The sequence below is a fragment of the Corvus brachyrhynchos genome, unplaced genomic scaffold (genome assembly GCF_000691975.1).
Source record: "Corvus brachyrhynchos isolate BGI_N302 unplaced genomic scaffold, ASM69197v1 scaffold142, whole genome shotgun sequence".
Classification (NCBI taxonomy): Eukaryota; Metazoa; Chordata; class Aves; order Passeriformes; family Corvidae; genus Corvus; species Corvus brachyrhynchos.
The window spans coordinates 9,950,002-9,969,235 of NW_008237226.1; the positions used below are offsets into that span (position 1 = coordinate 9,950,002).

The following is a 19,234-nucleotide window of genomic DNA, read 5'->3' on the forward strand; positions in this document are numbered from 1 at the left end:
TGACAGGGAAGGGGGGCTCCAGGGTGGGGAGAGCATGAGATCCCGCATAACGGAGGGTGCGAAATACAAGTATTTGAGCACAGCCTTCCTGAGTGTGGAACGCGACACCCGGGATTGGTGCTCTCTGCAGTAGGTGTGTGCTCCCCGTTGTCACATCCGCACTCCCCATTGATGTGTCCCGCAGTGCCGGAGCCTTACAGCGGCACGCTTGGGGTGTCTCACAGCTGCTTTTCTCCAGAGACCACTTGGTGTTCCATGGGCAGATTTTGCACGCGTAGAAAGACAACTATGGCCGTTTGTCCCAAATCTTTCCCCTACAGCTGCACTTGACAGCTGGCCATACCGAGTTCTGGGCAAATGGCAGCGTCCCACAGCCGCTGTGTGGAACAAGCAGCCCTGTGAGTGCCTGGCTGCCTCTGGTCAGAGTGACACAGGTCCCACACATTTGCAAGTTATTTTGTGTATGTTTAGTACACCCAGAACACGCTGGAGTGGTTGTGCAGCCAATACAGGCCACTCTTGACATGCCTGTCCGTGCTTCCAAGCCATTTTGTACGTGTAAAGTTGTATCAATTTTGTGTTTTAAACAATAGTGATCATAATGATAGCTCATCTGTTAAACCCATTTTTTCTGACACACATTTTAGTTTTTATCAGCCACTAGTAAGAGAGATCCATAATTCTTATGTTGGTGGATTTTGTTGGTCTTGCAAGTTATGACACATCACTAATATACTCTGAAAATAAAAATTGTCTGCATTTTTCAATGTTAAATGTACAAGCAGAGTTTTCTAGATGCGTAGCTTTAAAATGTCATGTGCACAGTTTTAAAGTAAAACTGCATAAAATAAAGTTGCAACTGTAATGCAAAGTAAGCAGTTGCCTTGTTCATCACGAGTACTGGGTTAGCTGACCTGAGTGAGAAGCCCATTGTCCAGTTAATGTACATTAATTTCTCATTTCATGTCTACCAACCATGATTCTCCTCAGGAAAAAAAAAATAGTGTAAGTGTAGCCTAATCACTGGAGTATTTTTGTCAATATTAAATAGAGACTGGCATTTTTTACCTCTTTATCTCTCTTAGACTATGCTAACAGTTTGCAAGGTGCTGTGATACATATATTAATTTTGGTGTGCACATTAAACTCTAAGTTCACCTATGTTACAATGTAATGAATCCATAGTGGTGTAGTACATTATACTGACAAACGTCCTGTATACTGTCAGGCAATAGAAAACCAGCTGAAGATCTGTGGCTATAAGAGCAACATGGATGTCGTAGCACTGTATCTGGCTAGACAGTAAGTAAAATGTTTCTTGTTTTGACTTTTACTAAAGTTGAGCACACAGTAAATAGTAACCTTTCATAGTGCTTTATGTATCAGGACCTCTCTGAACATTATGTATATGTGAAATGCTAGTAAATCATAGTCTTACGTAGTCCATACACGTGAATGAAGAAATGGTGAGGATACACCGACACATAGCAGAACTGTGCTCACAGCTAACAGCCTCATCCTTAGATACACAGTCTGTCTCCAGCAACCCAGAGTTGCTTGAGGGTCTGTGAGTTCACAGAGTTGTACATGAATTTCTGCCATGGGGAGCAGAGGAGTGAGCCTTGATGGGCCGATCTCTGCCTGTTCTAACAGGCTTGTAAGGCTGGGTGGAAGGAGTATCAAGAAGGCAAACAAAAAAACACAGGACCTGCCCAGTCTAAGAACTGCCAAATTTCTGACCTCCCTGAAGAAATCTGTTACTGCAATGGCAAAACTCAGTGGTACCACCTTTGAAATGACCTGCATCTCTACTGCTAAGAACTGAAGGGAGGGCAGGGCAACATGAAGTGAATATAAGCACAAGAACGGTTATTTTGGGCTGATGAGAGAGCTGATCTCCTCTGAGAGTTTTATGAAACAGCTTGAGATGTGGGGCAGATGAGGAGAAGAAGATGTGCTAAGTGAAGGAAGGCAAAGCTTTCATGAACCTGTGGGTGATCTAGGTTGATAGAGGTGTATGCTGTAGTATGAACATGCTGAGAGGCTGCCATAGAGGGATGGATACATGACAGGACATACTTCAAAGTTTTGGGAAAGCGTGCTTTGAATTTCTGGCCAGGGCACAATTCCAAGTGTTGCATACCTGTCTGCAGCCTCACAACTGCATCCACTGCTCACATGGTTGATAGCATACAGAAAGAACTAATGTAGTTTAATAATTCAGGGACAAGGTTTTCAAGGTCTCTTGGTCCAAATGAGTGAAAAAAAAGAAAGGTGTTAAGGGATTTCAGTGTTGTCTAGTCTGTTTTTGATGGAAACCATATGGTCTTGAAAATCTAAATGTGCTCACTAGTATGTTTGAATTTCTTATCCCATCTCCTGATTTACACCAAGAAAGTATTTGATAATTTGTGACGTAAAACATATAGTTACTGTCAAATTTTTTAAGATATGCATTTTAGAAAGAAGAAAATGTGTAAAATTTAAGGGAGAAGTTGAAATAATGAGATAATTAAAAGGTGCATATATACATACTTTCTAAACAATACAATTATTATACTGCATATGTAAAGAATTAAGTCTGTGTATACAGTCTTAATTGGCATATTTTCTGTTCTTAAATGCTTGAATGTGTGCCCTCACTGGCTTTGAAATATTTTTTTTGCTATAGAATAAAAAGAAATGTTCACATGGTAGATACAGAAGTGATCTGTCTGCCCATGAAACCATTTTGATAAAGATGATGCAAGATGGATTCTCTGATGATTGGATAGAAGTGAACTCCTTTTATTCTGTATCAGTTTATATAAACTTGAACCTCATCCAAGCTCAGTATCAGATCATGCCTCCTTTACTGTTGGTTTGACATATTTTTCTGCTAGCTGAAATAAGAATATGGAAACAAATAATTATAGTCAATCAAATGAGAGAGAATGAGTTACTATTAAAGGGACATGAAACAATGTATTTTGGACACTGAAAGCTGTCCTCCCAGGGAAACTGATTAACTTAGCAGTAGGTAGAAAGAGAGTGCTGCAGGCCAAAAAGGATCAGTTTATAAAAGACATACAAAGTCTGGAAGGCATCTAGAAAAGGACAGGCTCTTTTAAAATGTTGGAGAAATTAAGCTCTACCTGGGGCAAATTAGATGCCTTAATATAAAAAAAGCGCCACAAACAACAAACCAGATTGAGGCTTGGAGATAGTGAAGATGAGGCTGTTACTAGACAGGGAGTAAAGCCAATTAAATGTAAATCTGTAAACTAGTTGTAGAGTGGCAGTGACCAAGAATGTCAGAAATTTTGTCTTTGCTACCTGAAATGTAGCTCAGGGGTGCACAGGAGAATCAGATAGGAGCTCTGTGTGTCCTGTCAACAGCCATCTGCTTGTCCCTGCTACTTGCAGTGGTGTCTTTTTCTGTTCGTTGTGATAATAGACACATTAAGTTAGTTTTTATGGCTTATCTGGGAAAGCCACATAAACAATTTAACAAAGTAACAACATGAGAGATAATCTGATTTTCAGTAATACAAGGGACTAAAAGTATAGCACCTCAACTTTGTAGGGTTTGCTCTTGACTGACTTTCATTTCCAAATGCAAGATGAGAAAAGGCATCCACCCACCCTCCCTTTGTCTGTACCTGGAGGGTGTGTTGGGAAAAAAAAACCCCAACAAATAAAATGACAACATGGAAAGATAGAGACCAGGTTTCAAAGTTGGAAAACAAACATGACTTTAGCCTGATGATATGAGGTTAGTTTTTTTCAGTCCTGTTACTTTCTGGAACACTGGCCTTAGTCTTGCAACACATTAAAATCCACAAGGAAATTTTTATTATGGCAATTAAAAATTGTCAAGTAAAGGTAATCTATAATTTTTCTAGGGGAAATTAAGAACAGTTATTTAAAGCAATGAAAAATAAAGAAGAGCAATTAGTTAAAATTCCTTGGCACCTCACTAATATTTTGTGGTCAGTAGGTAATTTTTTATTTATAGTACACTAGCAAACTCAAAGTGCTAGATACACAATTAAAAAAATAAAACCGTACTAGCACATGGGAGATCATTTCAGCCTCAGTGGATGCAGTGGATGTGCTAAGTTTCTATGAGAACAGGACAGGAGTGGAAAAAGGGCAAAATATTTCACAATATGCACTAATATAAAAAATAATAAAAAATGCACATTGACATGTTTGATGTCTGTCTTTTTTCTGTTCGTTGTGGTAATAGACACATTAAGTTAGTTTTTATGGCTTATCTGGGAAAGCCACATAAACAATTTAACAAAGTAACAACATGAGAGATAATCTGATTTTCAGTAATACAAGGGACTAAAAGTATAGCACCTCAACTTTGTAGGGTTTGCTCTTGACTGACTTTCATTTCCAAATGCAAGATGAGAAAAGGCATCCACCCACCCTCCCTTTGTCTGTACCTGGAGGGTGTGTTGGGAAAAAAAAACCCCAACAAATAAAATGACAACATGGAAAGATAGAGACCAGGTTTCAAAGTTGGAAAACAAACATGACTTTAGCCTGATGATATGAGGTTAGTTTTTTTCAGTCCTGTTACTTTCTGGAACACTGGCCTTAGTCTTGCAACACATTAAAATCCACAAGGAAATTTTTATTATGGCAATTAAAAATTGTCAAGTAAAGGTAATCTATAATTTTTCTAGGGGAAATTAAGAACAGTTATTTAAAGCAATGAAAAATAAAGAAGAGCAATTAGTTAAAATTCCTTGGCACCTCACTAATATTTTGTGGTCAGTAGGTAATTTTTTATTTATAGTACACTAGCAAACTCAAAGTGCTAGATACACAATTAAAAAAATAAAACCGTACTAGCACATGGGAGATCATTTCAGCCTCAGTGGATGCAGTGGATGTGCTAAGTTTCTATGAGAACAGGACAGGAGTGGAAAAAGGGCAAAATATTTCACAATATGCACTAATATAAAAAATAATAAAAAATGCACATTGACATGTTTGATGTCTGTCTTCTGTTGGTTTCTCTGGCACTCTGGCTGGACAATCCCCACTGCACCTTCAAAGCAGTTTTCCTTTTAGCTTCATGTCCCCAGGGTGCCAAACTTCTCCTCCTGTGTTCTGAGCAGGATTTCTACAAACTGCAAAGTACATGTGACTCAGACTCATAACTTATGCTGTTATGGAAAAGCAATTAATGTATCACTTATTTTGCTCCTGTTTCTTTACCACCTGCTGCCTCGTTATGCTTGCAGGTGTGCAGAGTGCTTACACTGTCTCTGCCATCTTGATCTTTTTGTCTTTATCTGCTATAAATTCTAGGGAAGTGTGCCTTTCTAGTTCTTGTATAATATTATTTATGAAAAATTAAAATATTTATAAAATTACTAAGCACTACTGATGTTAAATTTGTTACTCTTTTTTTTTTTCCACCAGAGGACTAAGGAGTATCCCAAGTCTATCACAGTTTCCCAGATTAAGGTATTTGTGGATTAACAACAATAAGGTAATAAAATATTTCTTTAAAGAGCAGAACAATGCATCTATATTCTCTGACTTTTTTTTTTCTAACACAGTATTATGTAATTGTCAAACTCATCAATTACTTTTAATTTCCAGGATAATTTAACTGTCAAATATAACAGATTTGAAGAAACCTTGTTTTTTTTAAATTACAGAGTATAAACTAATGTATTTTCCTTTAGATTCACATCAGATTTATCAGTTCTGTGTATTTAAGAAGCAGAGGTTCTGTGCTAATTCCTCAGTTCCCAGTGTAGCTAGAGTGGGCAGTTCTTGGAACAGACCGAGGGGTGATGTGACTGTAGGACAGGAGTGGATTGCAGGAAATGCATGGCTCTTCTTTGCCCTTGCAGACATGCACAGTTTATTTCCTGGCAGGCTGATGGTCGAGGTGAGGTTGCTTTTTGATGTTATGCACACAAGAGTGACATAAAACTCTGTGAAATGAGCTTCTCCCTGTGCACAGGAAGCAGCACTGCAGTTCTAGGGATGATGGGGTATCTGCTGCCCTTACACATTGTGTCACCTAAACTCGGTGTATTTAAGAGATTTCCAGACAAATGGGTAGAGTGTGACATTGGGCCACATTAATTTCTCTTGTTTCCCATGCAGTGTAAGGTCCTAAATCAGTTACACAAACCACGTGCCTCACTTTCTCCATCTGTGCAAATCTGGATCCTAGTGTTTTTCATATCCTCTATGGGTTTTAAGACAGTGCTCTGTCAAAATGTCCAGACAATACAGTTTCCAGTCAATTGTAAGCACATTTTGTCTGACACAAAATCATGTACTAGACAGTAGAATTGTCTGATTTAGAAATCTACATATTCATAGCCAACCATTACTAAATGGTTGAATTGAATCCAAACCCTCACCATTAGTCAATGGTAATAAAAAAGCAAGAAAACTAATAAAACCCCATAAATATTTTTTACTGTACAGTAGTTTACATGACTTTCACAGTGAACCCAAATTCTTAAATCACCAGAATTGCTTGCTCAGGTAAGTAAGTAGATCTGTGAGCAGCAGAAAAAATAAATTTACATTCCATGTCACTTCAGAGCACATGTATATCTGCTGCCCCAGGCTAGCATCAGTTATATGGCATCTTATGTCCAATTCATCAAAAGATCTCTATTTATCCAACTATTTTCAAAAAAAGCAAAAGTATAGATATATTAAAATATTGAACTAAAATCACAGGTATAATAAGGCTTTTCCTTGTATAGATAAAGGACATTAAAGAAAAAGAAGAAATGGCCTGATGACTAAGCAGAACTGATCTTGCTGATCAAAAAGGTTAAATAAATTGGATTTTTGATCACTTTCCTACCTAAGCAGTAACAAAGAACATTCTTTTGTTGTTCTGTGTAACTTGTGTGGAGAAGTCACTCAGTGGCTTTTCATAGGAAAACCTTACTTAAATGCCTCAATAGGAGGAGCATATTTTTCTGTACTCAGTAATTTTATCAAAAAAAAAAAAAAAGAGCAAACTTCAGATGATCCTGAAAACAAAACTTGCCAAAGATAGGGAAAACCACTGTACCAGGGAGTGGGAAAATTTCTGTCTTAATGCTCTTCCTTCCAGCTTTCAGATACTGTTAATGCATAGAGCAAAGCACATTTATTTTGGAGTCAGTGGCAAAATTCAAGGACTGAAATAATTCCTTCCCTAACAAATTACTTCCCATGACAGAATTCAAAGAGTCAGGAATATCATTCTGTTTGTTGCTCTTGCATTTAAACCGTGGGATAAAAACTTCCGCACCATTAGTGGTCCCAGTTCTCCGCGATTATAAAGGTCAGCTTGTTATCCCACTGCAGACACTTTACCTTGCACTGGAGTCAAGCAGTACTGGAATTGAGCTTCTCCAAGCAAGAAGGTGTGATTCCATAGGGACTGAAGATAGCTCTTTATTGGGAATACACCTCTACACATACTTACTTTTTTTTCTGTAACTCTAATTGATTCTCTAAATATGATTAGATGACATTTCTGAAAAATTAGGACAAATTTGTGCTCTTTAATCCTGCTAGTGAAAAAATAATTCAAAAGCAAGAGGCTTGGTTTATTCCAATTATATATTTTAGGAATATTTTTAAACCAACATAGAATTATTGTGCTCTACAAGGGTCTTCTCACAATAAAAATTATTTCAAATGTGGATAGAAGGAAAAGAGAATGTGGAGACCAGGGAATTTCAGAGAAATGTCCTTCCAAATACAAATGTTAAATCTGTATTTCAAAAAATTAGATAAGGCTGTACTGCTTGCATTTGATGTGTAATTAGTATTTCTAATGAAGGTTGAACTGTCAAGAGAATCCTTAAACCAAGAGTCTTAAACAGAAATATAAGAAACTACTTGCAGTTAAACAGTTTTCAAGAGGCCACATTTATAATTCTCTGACACTGTATTTAGACTGACATATAACACTTTGCCTAACTCTGATTTCAGATCCAAGATTTAACCTTCTTGGTCAAAAACTATTGCTTGACTGAACTCTATCTCAACAATAATGAGCTGACAGATATAGCAGGTACCAATCTTCCATTTTTAGATTGTTGAGCAGAGGCCTATACTTTCTTTTCTCTGTATTGGCATTCAAATTCATAAAACTGGATGACAGGCAAGTAACTTATTGGTTGAAAGCTCCTATGTATGCATAATTAGAGTGTGTTAATTATTAGATATTTAATTTTTCCAGCATACTTGAGTGGCAATAAGGTGATATGTTTATTCTGGTATAAGGGATGAAATGTCATTTACTTTATGTCAGGCAATTGTGAAAAAATTTTTGATCTTACATGACCATGTTTAATATTGAGAATTCATAACCAGAAGTATTTTGCAAAGTTACCGCCAAACTTGGTTCATTGTAAAAATGCATCTGTCTTATACTTCTGTTTCAGTTTTGCTTACCCTTGTAGATTGAAATGGCTTTACCAGACTTGTGAATTTGTGAATGAACAGACCAAAGCATAATAGATTTCTAAATATTTTAGACATTTTAAATGTTAACATTTTATTTTTCTCTGTCTCTGTAAAATGCTGGGATGAGAAATGATCTTGATTGGTTTCTGTGAAATTTTGAGCTAACTTTATCTTTGAAAGACATAAGCATGGATACAAGAGACAATACAGATGATAAAATATGGGTAAAGAGAAGGGTATCATTAGTAGAGAAATGTGGATAAAATACTGTATATAATTTGGAAAATGAGATGTCTAATCCTGATGTGTGATGATGTGAACATATAGTCTGGGTCGCAACAATATTTTGTAATGGCTTTTTAATACATCAGTAATTACTTGGAACTGAACTATTTTCTAAGGAATTCACTATTTATTATTTGTGAGGCAAAGGCGGTATTAGGGATATACTATTGTTTGTGAGGCAGAGGTAATATTAGATCAAAGGTAAAAGGAAGTGAATTAATCAAATATTATAGGGATATAGGAGGAAGGAAGGGAGGCAGAAGAGAGGTTGCAGTTGCGGCTGATTTGTTGATGCAAGGGTGATGTGGACAAATGGAAAGAATTGAAATGAAAAAAAGTTAGGCATGTGTTTAAAGGATGTGACTAGAAAGGTGAAAAGGACATTGAAATCTCTAATTTATTGTTTTAATTAATATCTCATGCAATGTGTTACCAAAAGACAGGCATAGATAGATAACTAAAATATCAAATTTGGTGTACAGCATAGCAAAATAATGTTCTAGTAAAGGCAGAGGTGGTGAGAATCATTAATTATTTTTCATTTTATTTCAGGTGCTCTGAAACACTTACGTTCATTGCAGATTCTGTTTCTTCACAACAACGAGTTAAAAAAACTTGGCAAAACAGTGAAGGAATTGAAAGGAATGATAAGCTTGCAGACTCTAAGTAATATCTTCCTTTTATTTTGCAGAACAGCAAGTAGTAGCTTTCTAGTTTCTTATCAGGATATTTCTTGTCTGTTTCCACTCATTTGCTAATAGCTTTTGAGGCTAATTATCAATTTAAACCAAATTTGACAGAATAAAGAGATGTCTAAGACATGAAAATTCCACAAAGAGTACCTCAACTGAGGAAAAACTGCTAAGTGAGTTCAGAAGTGAACTTTTTGGCTGCTGGCTAGCCAGTATCTTGGATGAGTAGCTTGGAGGGTGTCTAAGCAGTTTACAGCTGCCTCTTTGTAATGGAATACAGGAGTACAGTGAGATTATCATAGAGGTGAAAGGAGTTGAAAAATGGGTGTTATTGCTGTGGGGAGTGTGAGTGATAGGTTATAGAACCCAAATTCCTGCCTCATTAATTCTCTTGCTTATAGAACTTCCTATCTGCATCTTTTTGGCAGACTGTATTTCTAGAGCCTAAGAATAAATACACTTTAGGTATTATTCATAACAATGTCTGTTAAGGAGCATACACTAGCTGGAAATGGAAATTTCAAATGAAGTTATACAAGACACTGTTGGCACCACTAAGTTGCAATGTAAGAAGTAGCCTCCAGGGAAGGTAGGATATATGCTATTAAGATATTGAAAGTGAAAGTATAAGCAGTCTTTTTCCATGATTCCTAAAGGAATGTCAACATATGCCATGCCAGATGCTTGCAAAGAAGAAGACAGGAAACAAGTTTTGTGCCTTAGTGACATGGTTAAGGAGGTGAATGTCAGAATGTCACCAGGCCGTAACACCTCCTTAAGCATTCAGAAAACTGAATGTCTGATTGTGGGAAAGGAAAATATGAATGGAAAAGCAAACTTTTAATTGAGCTTGACTTTGGGCCAAAACTAAAAAAACAAATCAAGTGTTTAGGAAGACAACATGCCAGCCAAACTACTGATATTTTTTTCATTATATGCAAGATAGAAAAATTAGTCCATATAAGAATTCAGTCGTTTGAAGTGATTAGGCAGAGTCTGGAAAGACATCCTATGTATGAATGGTGCAGTCACTTGATTTTAATGTTAGCTCTACAAATTAATAAGGAGCTTCAAGAAGCACAGAAAGTTTGTTGTACTTGTTGCAACCATCTGTGGGAAATACCTAGCAGATAGTTAAAGTGCTGCTGAGTTATTATGAATGGCAGTTACAAAGGCACGGTGAAAATTGGATGCAAATTGGACTGGCCACCACCATAGAAAAGGAAATGTTTGAAAGAACAATCAAACAATATATATAATATACTGATCTACCCTAATTAAAAAAAAAAATGTTGTTTAGTTCAAAGATTTGTACAATACTATAGTAACCCGTGGAAGAAGCTTAACAACCTTAATAACCATAATTTTAAAGTCATTCTTTCTTGACCTTTGCAGTCATGAAAAAAATTGTCAGTGTGTTTGCTCCAAGGGGATTTCATAATAATGAGTTCTCAAATTAACAGGTCTCTATTGGTTTAATAAAATGCCCTGTCATATTTGAACTAAATTAAATCAGTAAATGACCAAAATAAATTTTAAAAGTCGTATCCTATACATCATATTACTATATAATTTATCTGCCTTCTTGCAATATTAATAAATAATAAATGGGTGCAGAATTTGCACTGTGTAGCTTTGAAAAGGGCTGTGCACATAACTCACTTTTATAAAACAAAACCAGTGAGACTTCTCACTGTTATGAGGTAGATCTTTTTTATTGCCAAACAATCTGATTTTAAAAAAACCCCGCTTGCTAGCCTTCAACAGAGCTCCTGGATGCTTAACAGCATTTTATTGTTTTGTAGCTCTTGGGGACAATAGAACTATTAAAACACACTATTATTGTTCACTTCAGGAGTAGCATCCAGCTGCCAAAATGTTGCCAAAATTTCTCTTCCTGAAGGCTCTCTCATGATTTTAGCCACTGCCCTGCACTGGATGTGTAGCATAACAACCATCCTTCATCAGGTGTCTAGGGAAGACACTCAGCTTCAAAAGATTTACTGCACATGCTGCTCACAACTGCAGCCTTTTGGGAGATTCAGAGTGTTTCTTTATGGGCTCACCTTGTGCTCACATCTCCCTTTTGGAATCCAAGATTTTTGTTACGTACTCTGTAAATTGCCTCAACTGATTTATTGTCCACAGCTGATAACATCCTGCTGCTATACCTCAGAAAACTCTCTTGTTCACTCTGTTTCTGCCCCATGTGGCAGAGGCACACTGTTTTCCTACACTCCAGATAGAGAAAACAGACAAAACTGTGGGGGAAGAAAGCATTATCCTAATTTGTAGAACTAAAATTGCATGACCTTGACAAGAAAGTAGATAGCTCAGCCAGGAATTGATCCCAGATGTTTTGTAAAACAAAACCATCTTGATCTGTACAATGGTTGAATTTATTGTAAAAATAAGTAGTAGAAAAATTCACGTTCTCTAAAACAAACCTACAAATCAGTGTTGTTGAGCAGGGACGTAGTCCAAGCAGCATCTAGATTCACAAGTGTTTAATATCAGACCTGGTTTGTGCCTTGGAAAAATCTCTCTTGAATCATTATTCTATTCCACTACCAAACATAGCTGCCCTTAGAGATCTTTCTGAAACATTTTTCTCTTTGGAATGCTGTAGTATATTTTCTTGACTCAAAAACAGACTTATCAGATACATACGTAATATTCTTTCTGATTAACACTTTCTAGGAAAAAATAGATATATATTCCTTTGTTCAGTAAAAATAGAACTTTTGCTGCCACCATGTGGGTTTCTTACTAATTTTAAGTACATTGATTAAAAAAAAATTATTAAAGAATTAAAATTAAAAGTTTTCCTCTGCATACATGGGACAGGTGTTTTCTATGTAGGAAAATACATAGACAGGTTTATTCCAGCCCTGTTACTTCTCCAAAATATCTGCTAAATCCCATCAAGCACTGAGCTCTCTCAGCAGCCATACTTGTCCTGAACAACATGAAATTGCATCCTATAGTTTACAAATCTGTGTGGAGTGTTTTCAGGCTTTTTTCTTCTACTGTCTCTTATTCAGTAATACCATCTTCCTCTGCCTAACTGCTAAAATGATATTATAACAGAATTTTTTTACCCTAGAGCAAGTCCTAGCCACAGGCTCTCCCCAGAAAAACAGATTACTGTAGACTGTAGCAGAAGTTGTAAAAATTATTAATTTAAGATTTTTTTCCCCCCACTCTGATCTCAAGGTGACAGCCTCCTGATTTTTTTTACTGTCTTAGAAGAACAGTATTTGTATAAGGACATAAATAGCATTATTATGTTTTTTATTTAGAAAAGAAGCCCCACCCCACAACACTTGTTTGTTTATTAGCTGATCTGTGAATGAACCAGTTTCTATTTTAATCAGCCTCAGATATCACTGTCACTGAACCAACTGATTGGGCATGTGAGCTAGGCTAATGTTCCACACCTGGCAAAGCAGCAGCACAGGACTGATACCTGTCTCTGTGTTGCAAAGGTTTGGTTATACAGGTAATGTGAACCTGAACATGAACATTTTAGCCAAGTTGCTAATGGGCTTTTGAAGCTCGATATCTCAAGCCTCGAGGAAAGCTAGTGTCCGGAATTTAGGCCCTATGAAACATTTTTCTCTTAAGTTTCGTGAGTTCTCAAACTCATCATCTGTCAAAACATCAGAAGGCTTTGTATTTACATTTTATATTGTGTCTGTGGGATACAGCCTTTTATCAGCTCTGATAAAGTCTTAGGTGTCCTAAAGCTCATCTGATATTAATAACTCCATCCTCCTACAAATGTTGTGTCTTACGTTTAAGCTGTCACACCTAAAAGATCATTGTTATTTAAAATAGGTACTACCTAACAATATGTGAGAAAATCAAAGGGAAACCCTTCAGTGTTTTTTCTGTAGATCTTAAAAAATCAAAAAATACTTCAAAGGTTTGGAGTGCATGATGGCACCTTTACTCAGTTCTTGCCTGTGGTATTTTCCATACTCTGCAGTAAGTCAGTTCCTGCAGTCCATGTTTAGGTGAGTAATGAGACTGCTTTGTTTACCCAGAGTAAGAACAATTTGAATTTTATGTTTCATACAAAATCTTTTGCTCCTAGTGACCTTTAATTTTCCTGCCTTGCAAAGTGCTTCTTTCACTGGGTTTGGTTTTTTGTGACATTGTTTTTTTCTGCATACATTTTGCAGACTTATTCCAAAACCCTCTGGCACATGATCCAGACTACCGGCTTTATGTGATATACTTCCTTCCTTCAGTTCAGCTCCTTGACAGGAAATGTAAGGGTTGCTTTCCTCTCTCACAAAGCATTGGCCGTTGCTTTTGATTTTAACCAGTTTGAAAAAATAGGTGAAATTATCTTAGCTGTTCTTTTACATGCATTTGTTGATAGAGAAAAATGACTAATGAACAAGATACTCGTATTTTGCAAGATTTGTCAAGCAAAAAGAGTTTGCATAGCATAAACACTTTGTTAAATGCTTTTGATTTCTTTTTCTTTTTAAATTGTTTAGATTTTTCTTGTATCTTGGTCTATTTGGGTAAAGATAAAAGCCTGTGCTTAGAAACATGTACCTACCTCTGTGCATTCAGACTAGTATATATTAACATGGGTTATAAGCGTGCTTATTTAGGTATGGATAATATCCTGAGCTATCTATGTGTTTCTGTACATTTAAATATGTATATGAGCGTTTCTTGGTAAGGTAAATGCAGACTAAGCTTTCAAGTATAATAAATATTCACAAGTCATCAAGAGATCTTTCACAGCTTGTCTGCAGATTGTAAATTCTACAGAAAAGAAAATTTTCTTAAGAATAGCCAGATTTTAAATCAGTGAAGCCATAAACATGCCACAATGTACTCAGAAAATCAGCTTTGGTGATTTTTGTCTCTGGTGTTTGGAGAACTGTGTGACTGGCACGACTGAAAATTACTGGAGAGCACTGAGAAAATAGCTGATTCCTACTCAGCTCTAGCTTATAAGAGAGTAGCAAGGAAAAATCAGTGCCTTCTTGAAAAGGGACTGAGCAAGGCAGATGCAGGATATCTGCAGGTGCTGGGACTCTGTGCAGCTGTCGTGAAGGAAAGCTGATGGATGGGCCCCAGCAGGTGCCAGGGCTTGATGAGGAGTTGCTGGATCTCACCAGGTGCCCATTTGCTCACACAGTCATTTTGCACTGGTACCTCCACTCTCCTGAGTATTTGCTCTTGTGTTAAGAGTTGTGCTTAACACAGCTGTCAGGCTGTGTTACTGAATATCACTTTTTGACTGGGAAATGATGACTGAAGCTTAATGTGCTGAAAAATACATGTAAATGTATTTTTAATGTTTAATGTTTAATTTAAATGTTGCATTTACATGTCTAGAAACACTTCCATAAAACTTCCTGGACTTCATCTCCTAAATACAGTTCTACTGTAGTCAGTCCTGGATTAAGACTTGAAGCAGTAATTTGTGTCAAGCTGTATCCTGGACTTTCTATTTAGTGAACTATTTCTCTAAAACATTACAAAGCTTCTTCACCATCTGTAGAACATTACCAGAACATAGTCCTGGCTGTCTCCTTTACACAAGACATGTGCTCATGTTCTCTTACCTTCAGGCATGACTACTGCAGTTCCTTCCTAATTGGTCCCCTAGACACCATGACTCCAAAACTTCCCTGAACTGAAAATGCTTCTGCCAGTTACTTGTTCTAAAAGTTTAGCTCACTTCTGTTCCATAGCTGAAGTACTAGATTAGTATAGAGTTCATATATTTGAACCTACTATCCCCAATTTGATTTAACAGCCTCAAACTATTTGTTTAAAAATTAAAATTATTTCTTTTAAAGTGTGGAACAGGAAGAATTTAAGCTTTTCTTTTGATTGCACTCCTAGGGTTTTCTCTGTAATTGACCAATGGGAATTGAACTAGCCTTAAACCAGGACTTGTATTTACTATTCATAATCAAAATCTTTACTGACTTCTGCAGTAGGTCTCATTTAAGCAGCACGAAAAGTCTTGCTTTCTAGCAAGAAACTGCGCTCAGAAGAAAATATTTTATTGTACAGGGCTTCACCCTAAAGCCTTAGAAAATACCACTCCATGTTCCCATTTTGAATTGTTCTGAAATTGTGTCATTAACATCACTATTGTTAAAAAACTGCACAGAAAATACATGAATAACCTTTTGTATGCAGCCTTTTCAATTGATAAAAGAAAATTAAAATTTTTATATCCCTTTTAACAGCAGTTACACAAAGAGAAAGGGAGTCAGCACTTCATCTCTATAACCCCAAAAGGGCTTGGGTCATGCAGTCAATAGCTTTTGGGAAGAGAGTAGATACATCCCTGGTGACTACGGTGAGATCTAGCAGATGCACTCAACCAGCCAGAAGACCAATAATGCCCTCAGGTATTTACAATACTGGAAGGAAAAGAATACATTTTTAGGTGATTTGAATTAGAAACATTTTTTTCATTCATCTGATAAAATGTTATTGGTTTTAGTAATAAAATATAAATGCATCAAGAACTCAGCTAGTTTGCTTCATGAAGTAAGTAGTTGTAGCAGCAGCAGGCAACAAATGAATCCTTCCACTTGAGAGTATTGTGGCAGATAATTTCTAATCAAACACTGTAGTTACATTATTGTCTTTAAAGACAGCTAAACAAAATTTTTTGTCAGTATGAGTCTTGTGTTTAGTTTTACCTTTATTTAAAACGTCTCAATACACTTCTGACTCTCAGCATCGTAGAGTTTTGATGCCCTCTAGTGCTTTTACAAGATAATCTCTTGAAAATATTTTCTTCTAGTGTTTTAAATGTTACGTATCTTGCCTGGTTTTGTAAGCAGATTCCTCTTTATACTTTCCAAGCTGAGAATATTTTAATGATGTCTTATAATAGCATATAAAGCAGTTTTTAGAGTTCTTAAAACATTCAGATCTGGAAGCAAGAAAGCAGGTGAATACCACCTGGAACCACGAGACTTGTATCACAATCTAGAACAAACTTTGAAATTCCATCAATCTTGTAATCTTTTTTTATATTTTAAAGATAAGAAAACCACCATTGTGCATAGATGACTGAAATAGTAGTATTTTAAATAGCGTAGATGGAAGTTTGGAAAGTAATCAAATACCTGCCAGTTTTTTTAAATGTATATATCACAATAGTAAAACTGAAAGCACTGTATTTAACAATGATTTTGAAGAGGTTGGGAAAAGGAGGATAGTTTAAGCATATTTAATAATTTTTTTTGCTGATGATGATCAAAGTGGGCTGACAGCTGTCTTTAGCTCTGCCCTGCAATCATGCACATATACAGTGGCATCATTATCTGTGAAAGAAAACATGGCTGTGTATGTCTACAGGAAATAAAACACAAGAAACTTAAAAACACTTAATGCAAATAAAATACAAGAAACTTAAGACTACATACACTTAAAACCCAACAAATACTTGCTTCCACAGTAATTTAATAAAATATTATCTTAAATATTTCAAATCATGTGCTAGTTTTCAATTAATTTGAACAAGCAATTTAAGATCAGGATAGTAATCAATCCTCAGCTATTCAAATTGGTGTACAGCCATTAACGTCATAATTTGAACTTTCTGTTATAGGTTGTGAATTTGGAAATAACACAAATAAGTAAGTACTGTTTTGGCTTTCTTCTTCCTTTTACATCTCTGAAGCATTTAATCTCCTCTTGCCATGCTTAAAAAATACCCTAACTAGAGAAAATGTCCAGTAAAAATGAGCTTTTGAAATAGTTTCAGGTCTTTGTATTTAATATAGCTGCAACTCTACACTAGGTTTGATGTCTAAAGTTTAGTATTGAAAGGTATTCCACATTTGGAAATTGGTACATAAAAATGCCATTTATTTGTAAGATCAAATACTGATCACTAGAAAAAGCATGCTCAAAGTATTAAGAGCATCAGAATAGCTGTTCTGTATTATGTCCCAGAAAACATTCTCCTGACTGGCTGTTCAAAAATACACTCTCTGGAAAACATTATGACTTGTAGAATGAAACGTTTTTAGTCTGTACATGATGTTATTTTTATTCTGTTCAGTTTCAAAATCATAGAAATAAATGTAAAACTTTTATTTCTGTGTCTGGATTGAGACAGGAGAAAGGTTGCATTTTAATGTGACATTTTAGATGCACACTTTTTAATAAATCTACAAACTTTAGGTATCAGGCTTGGCTTTATTTTCTAGCTTTACACATGAAAAGATTTGAAAAATGCATTAAAGGAAATAATAAAACCCTACATGTGATATCCTTTAACAGTACTCGGAACACAGGTCTTTAAAATCAAGCTAATTTCTGTTGAAAAATTAATTCTTACCTGCCTTCAGTGGAGTTACCTGTCCTCATTGATAGAATGGATGTGCAGCTGCCTCGAGTCTTACTTACGGAAATGCTGAGGCTTTGCAAGGTGCCTTTTCGTGACAAAGAGCATTACACTCAGTGGAGATAGTCCTGTGGCTTACATGAGGTGTGTCACTACAGGGACGTCTTTAAGAAAGGAGTTCTTACAAGATAGTTTTAATATTGTATCTGAGTTGGAAGGTTTTGGTTCCTTGTCAATCCTGCTTTGACACTGTGAGTCTGTTGCTTTTCTCTCCCAGACTGCAGCTGTGGCAGGATACTTGAACACAAGCTCAGAGGGATCTGGATTCAGAGCTTGGAGAACGGATATTTGCCTGAGGGCTAGTTAAGAGATCCACAGTGAAATAAATGTGCATTTAAATTAATGGGTATAAAATCACTTGAATCATGTCCATTGAATTAGAGCATTAAAAGTATACAATTATAACTTTTGTGGGGGAAAACACTGAAAACAAAAACATTTTTAAGTCTACTATAAATGTATTTAAAATAATTTATAGCATTATTTTTTCAAATAGAATCCTATGACTCTGACCTATTCTCATTTTGTTTTGCTGTCTTAAATTTGGTAGAAGAAAACCTTCTGTAAATTTAAAATTTTTAAGTCCTCCCTCTTAGCGTCATCGTGACTGCTACTTTCACTTTCTACACAGTGTGTGTTGTAAATTAGTCCTGAAGTGGTTTGGAAATGTTCAGGTAATGGACTTGCTTTGTTCTTTTTGCAGAGTACCATTTGAGGACCCCAAAGATGCGGTTTTAGCACGGGCAACGACAAGATCTCTAATGGAATTTTCAGCTGTGGATTGGAACAAAGTAGCCACCTGTCAAGAAAGACGGCTTAAAAACAAAGCAGAAGAGCCCCTTGAGAAGCTGACAGTCCAGTTTAGATGAGAAAAAACCAATTTCTCTCACTAGTGTTAACCCCGTAAGTAGGTTAACATCTCAACAAAACAAGTACACAACAACATGCCTCTAATTAAGTGAATTTCCAGAAAAAAATTGTTATTTTTTTATACTACATATGTAGTATAGAGAGTGAAGAAATTAAGATAACAAATGATAAATAGTAGCGATGTTATAAAAAAAGTTGCTTGAAATGCAATTTACTGTAATTTTGTTATCAGAAAGTACTAAACTGCACACTGATTTTTAAGAAACTAAGGATAAATACTTTTATTTCTTATAATACATTTCCTCACGTATTTCTCCTTCCATTCCATCAAAGGCCTAAAGTCAATGATGCTTTCTAAACATATCAAAGCCCTTCTTTCAGGTTGTAGCTTGTCTTCTGAGTTCCTTCCTTCTCTCCTAAGTTAGCACAGAGCCACAGGACAGTCTACCTTGGCAGGGATCTCTGGAGCTTGTACAGTCCAACCTTCCTGTTGAAAGCAGGTTGGAGATGAGGTTGTCTGGTGGCCTGT

At 36.1% G+C, this 19,234-nt stretch overlaps 1 protein-coding gene across 1 annotated transcript in view; it reads left to right on the forward strand.

The window, feature by feature from the left end:
* LRRC72 (leucine rich repeat containing 72) overlaps positions 1-18,915 on the forward strand; it is a gene marked incomplete at its 5' end in the record, with an annotated part of 22,648 nt that extends 3,733 nt beyond the window's left edge. Inside the window, 8 exons of the mRNA XM_008629951.2 lie at positions 1,229-1,302; positions 5,425-5,494; positions 7,969-8,050; positions 9,283-9,396; positions 13,610-13,699; positions 15,656-15,820; positions 17,035-17,062; positions 18,539-18,915. Of these exons, the coding sequence (XP_008628173.2) occupies positions 1,229-1,302; positions 5,425-5,494; positions 7,969-8,050; positions 9,283-9,396; positions 13,610-13,699; positions 15,656-15,820; positions 17,035-17,062; positions 18,539-18,704 (789 nt within the window). The remainder of the gene's footprint in view (positions 1-1,228; positions 1,303-5,424; positions 5,495-7,968; positions 8,051-9,282; positions 9,397-13,609; positions 13,700-15,655; positions 15,821-17,034; positions 17,063-18,538) is intronic.
* Between the last annotated feature and the right edge of the window lie 319 nt (positions 18,916-19,234).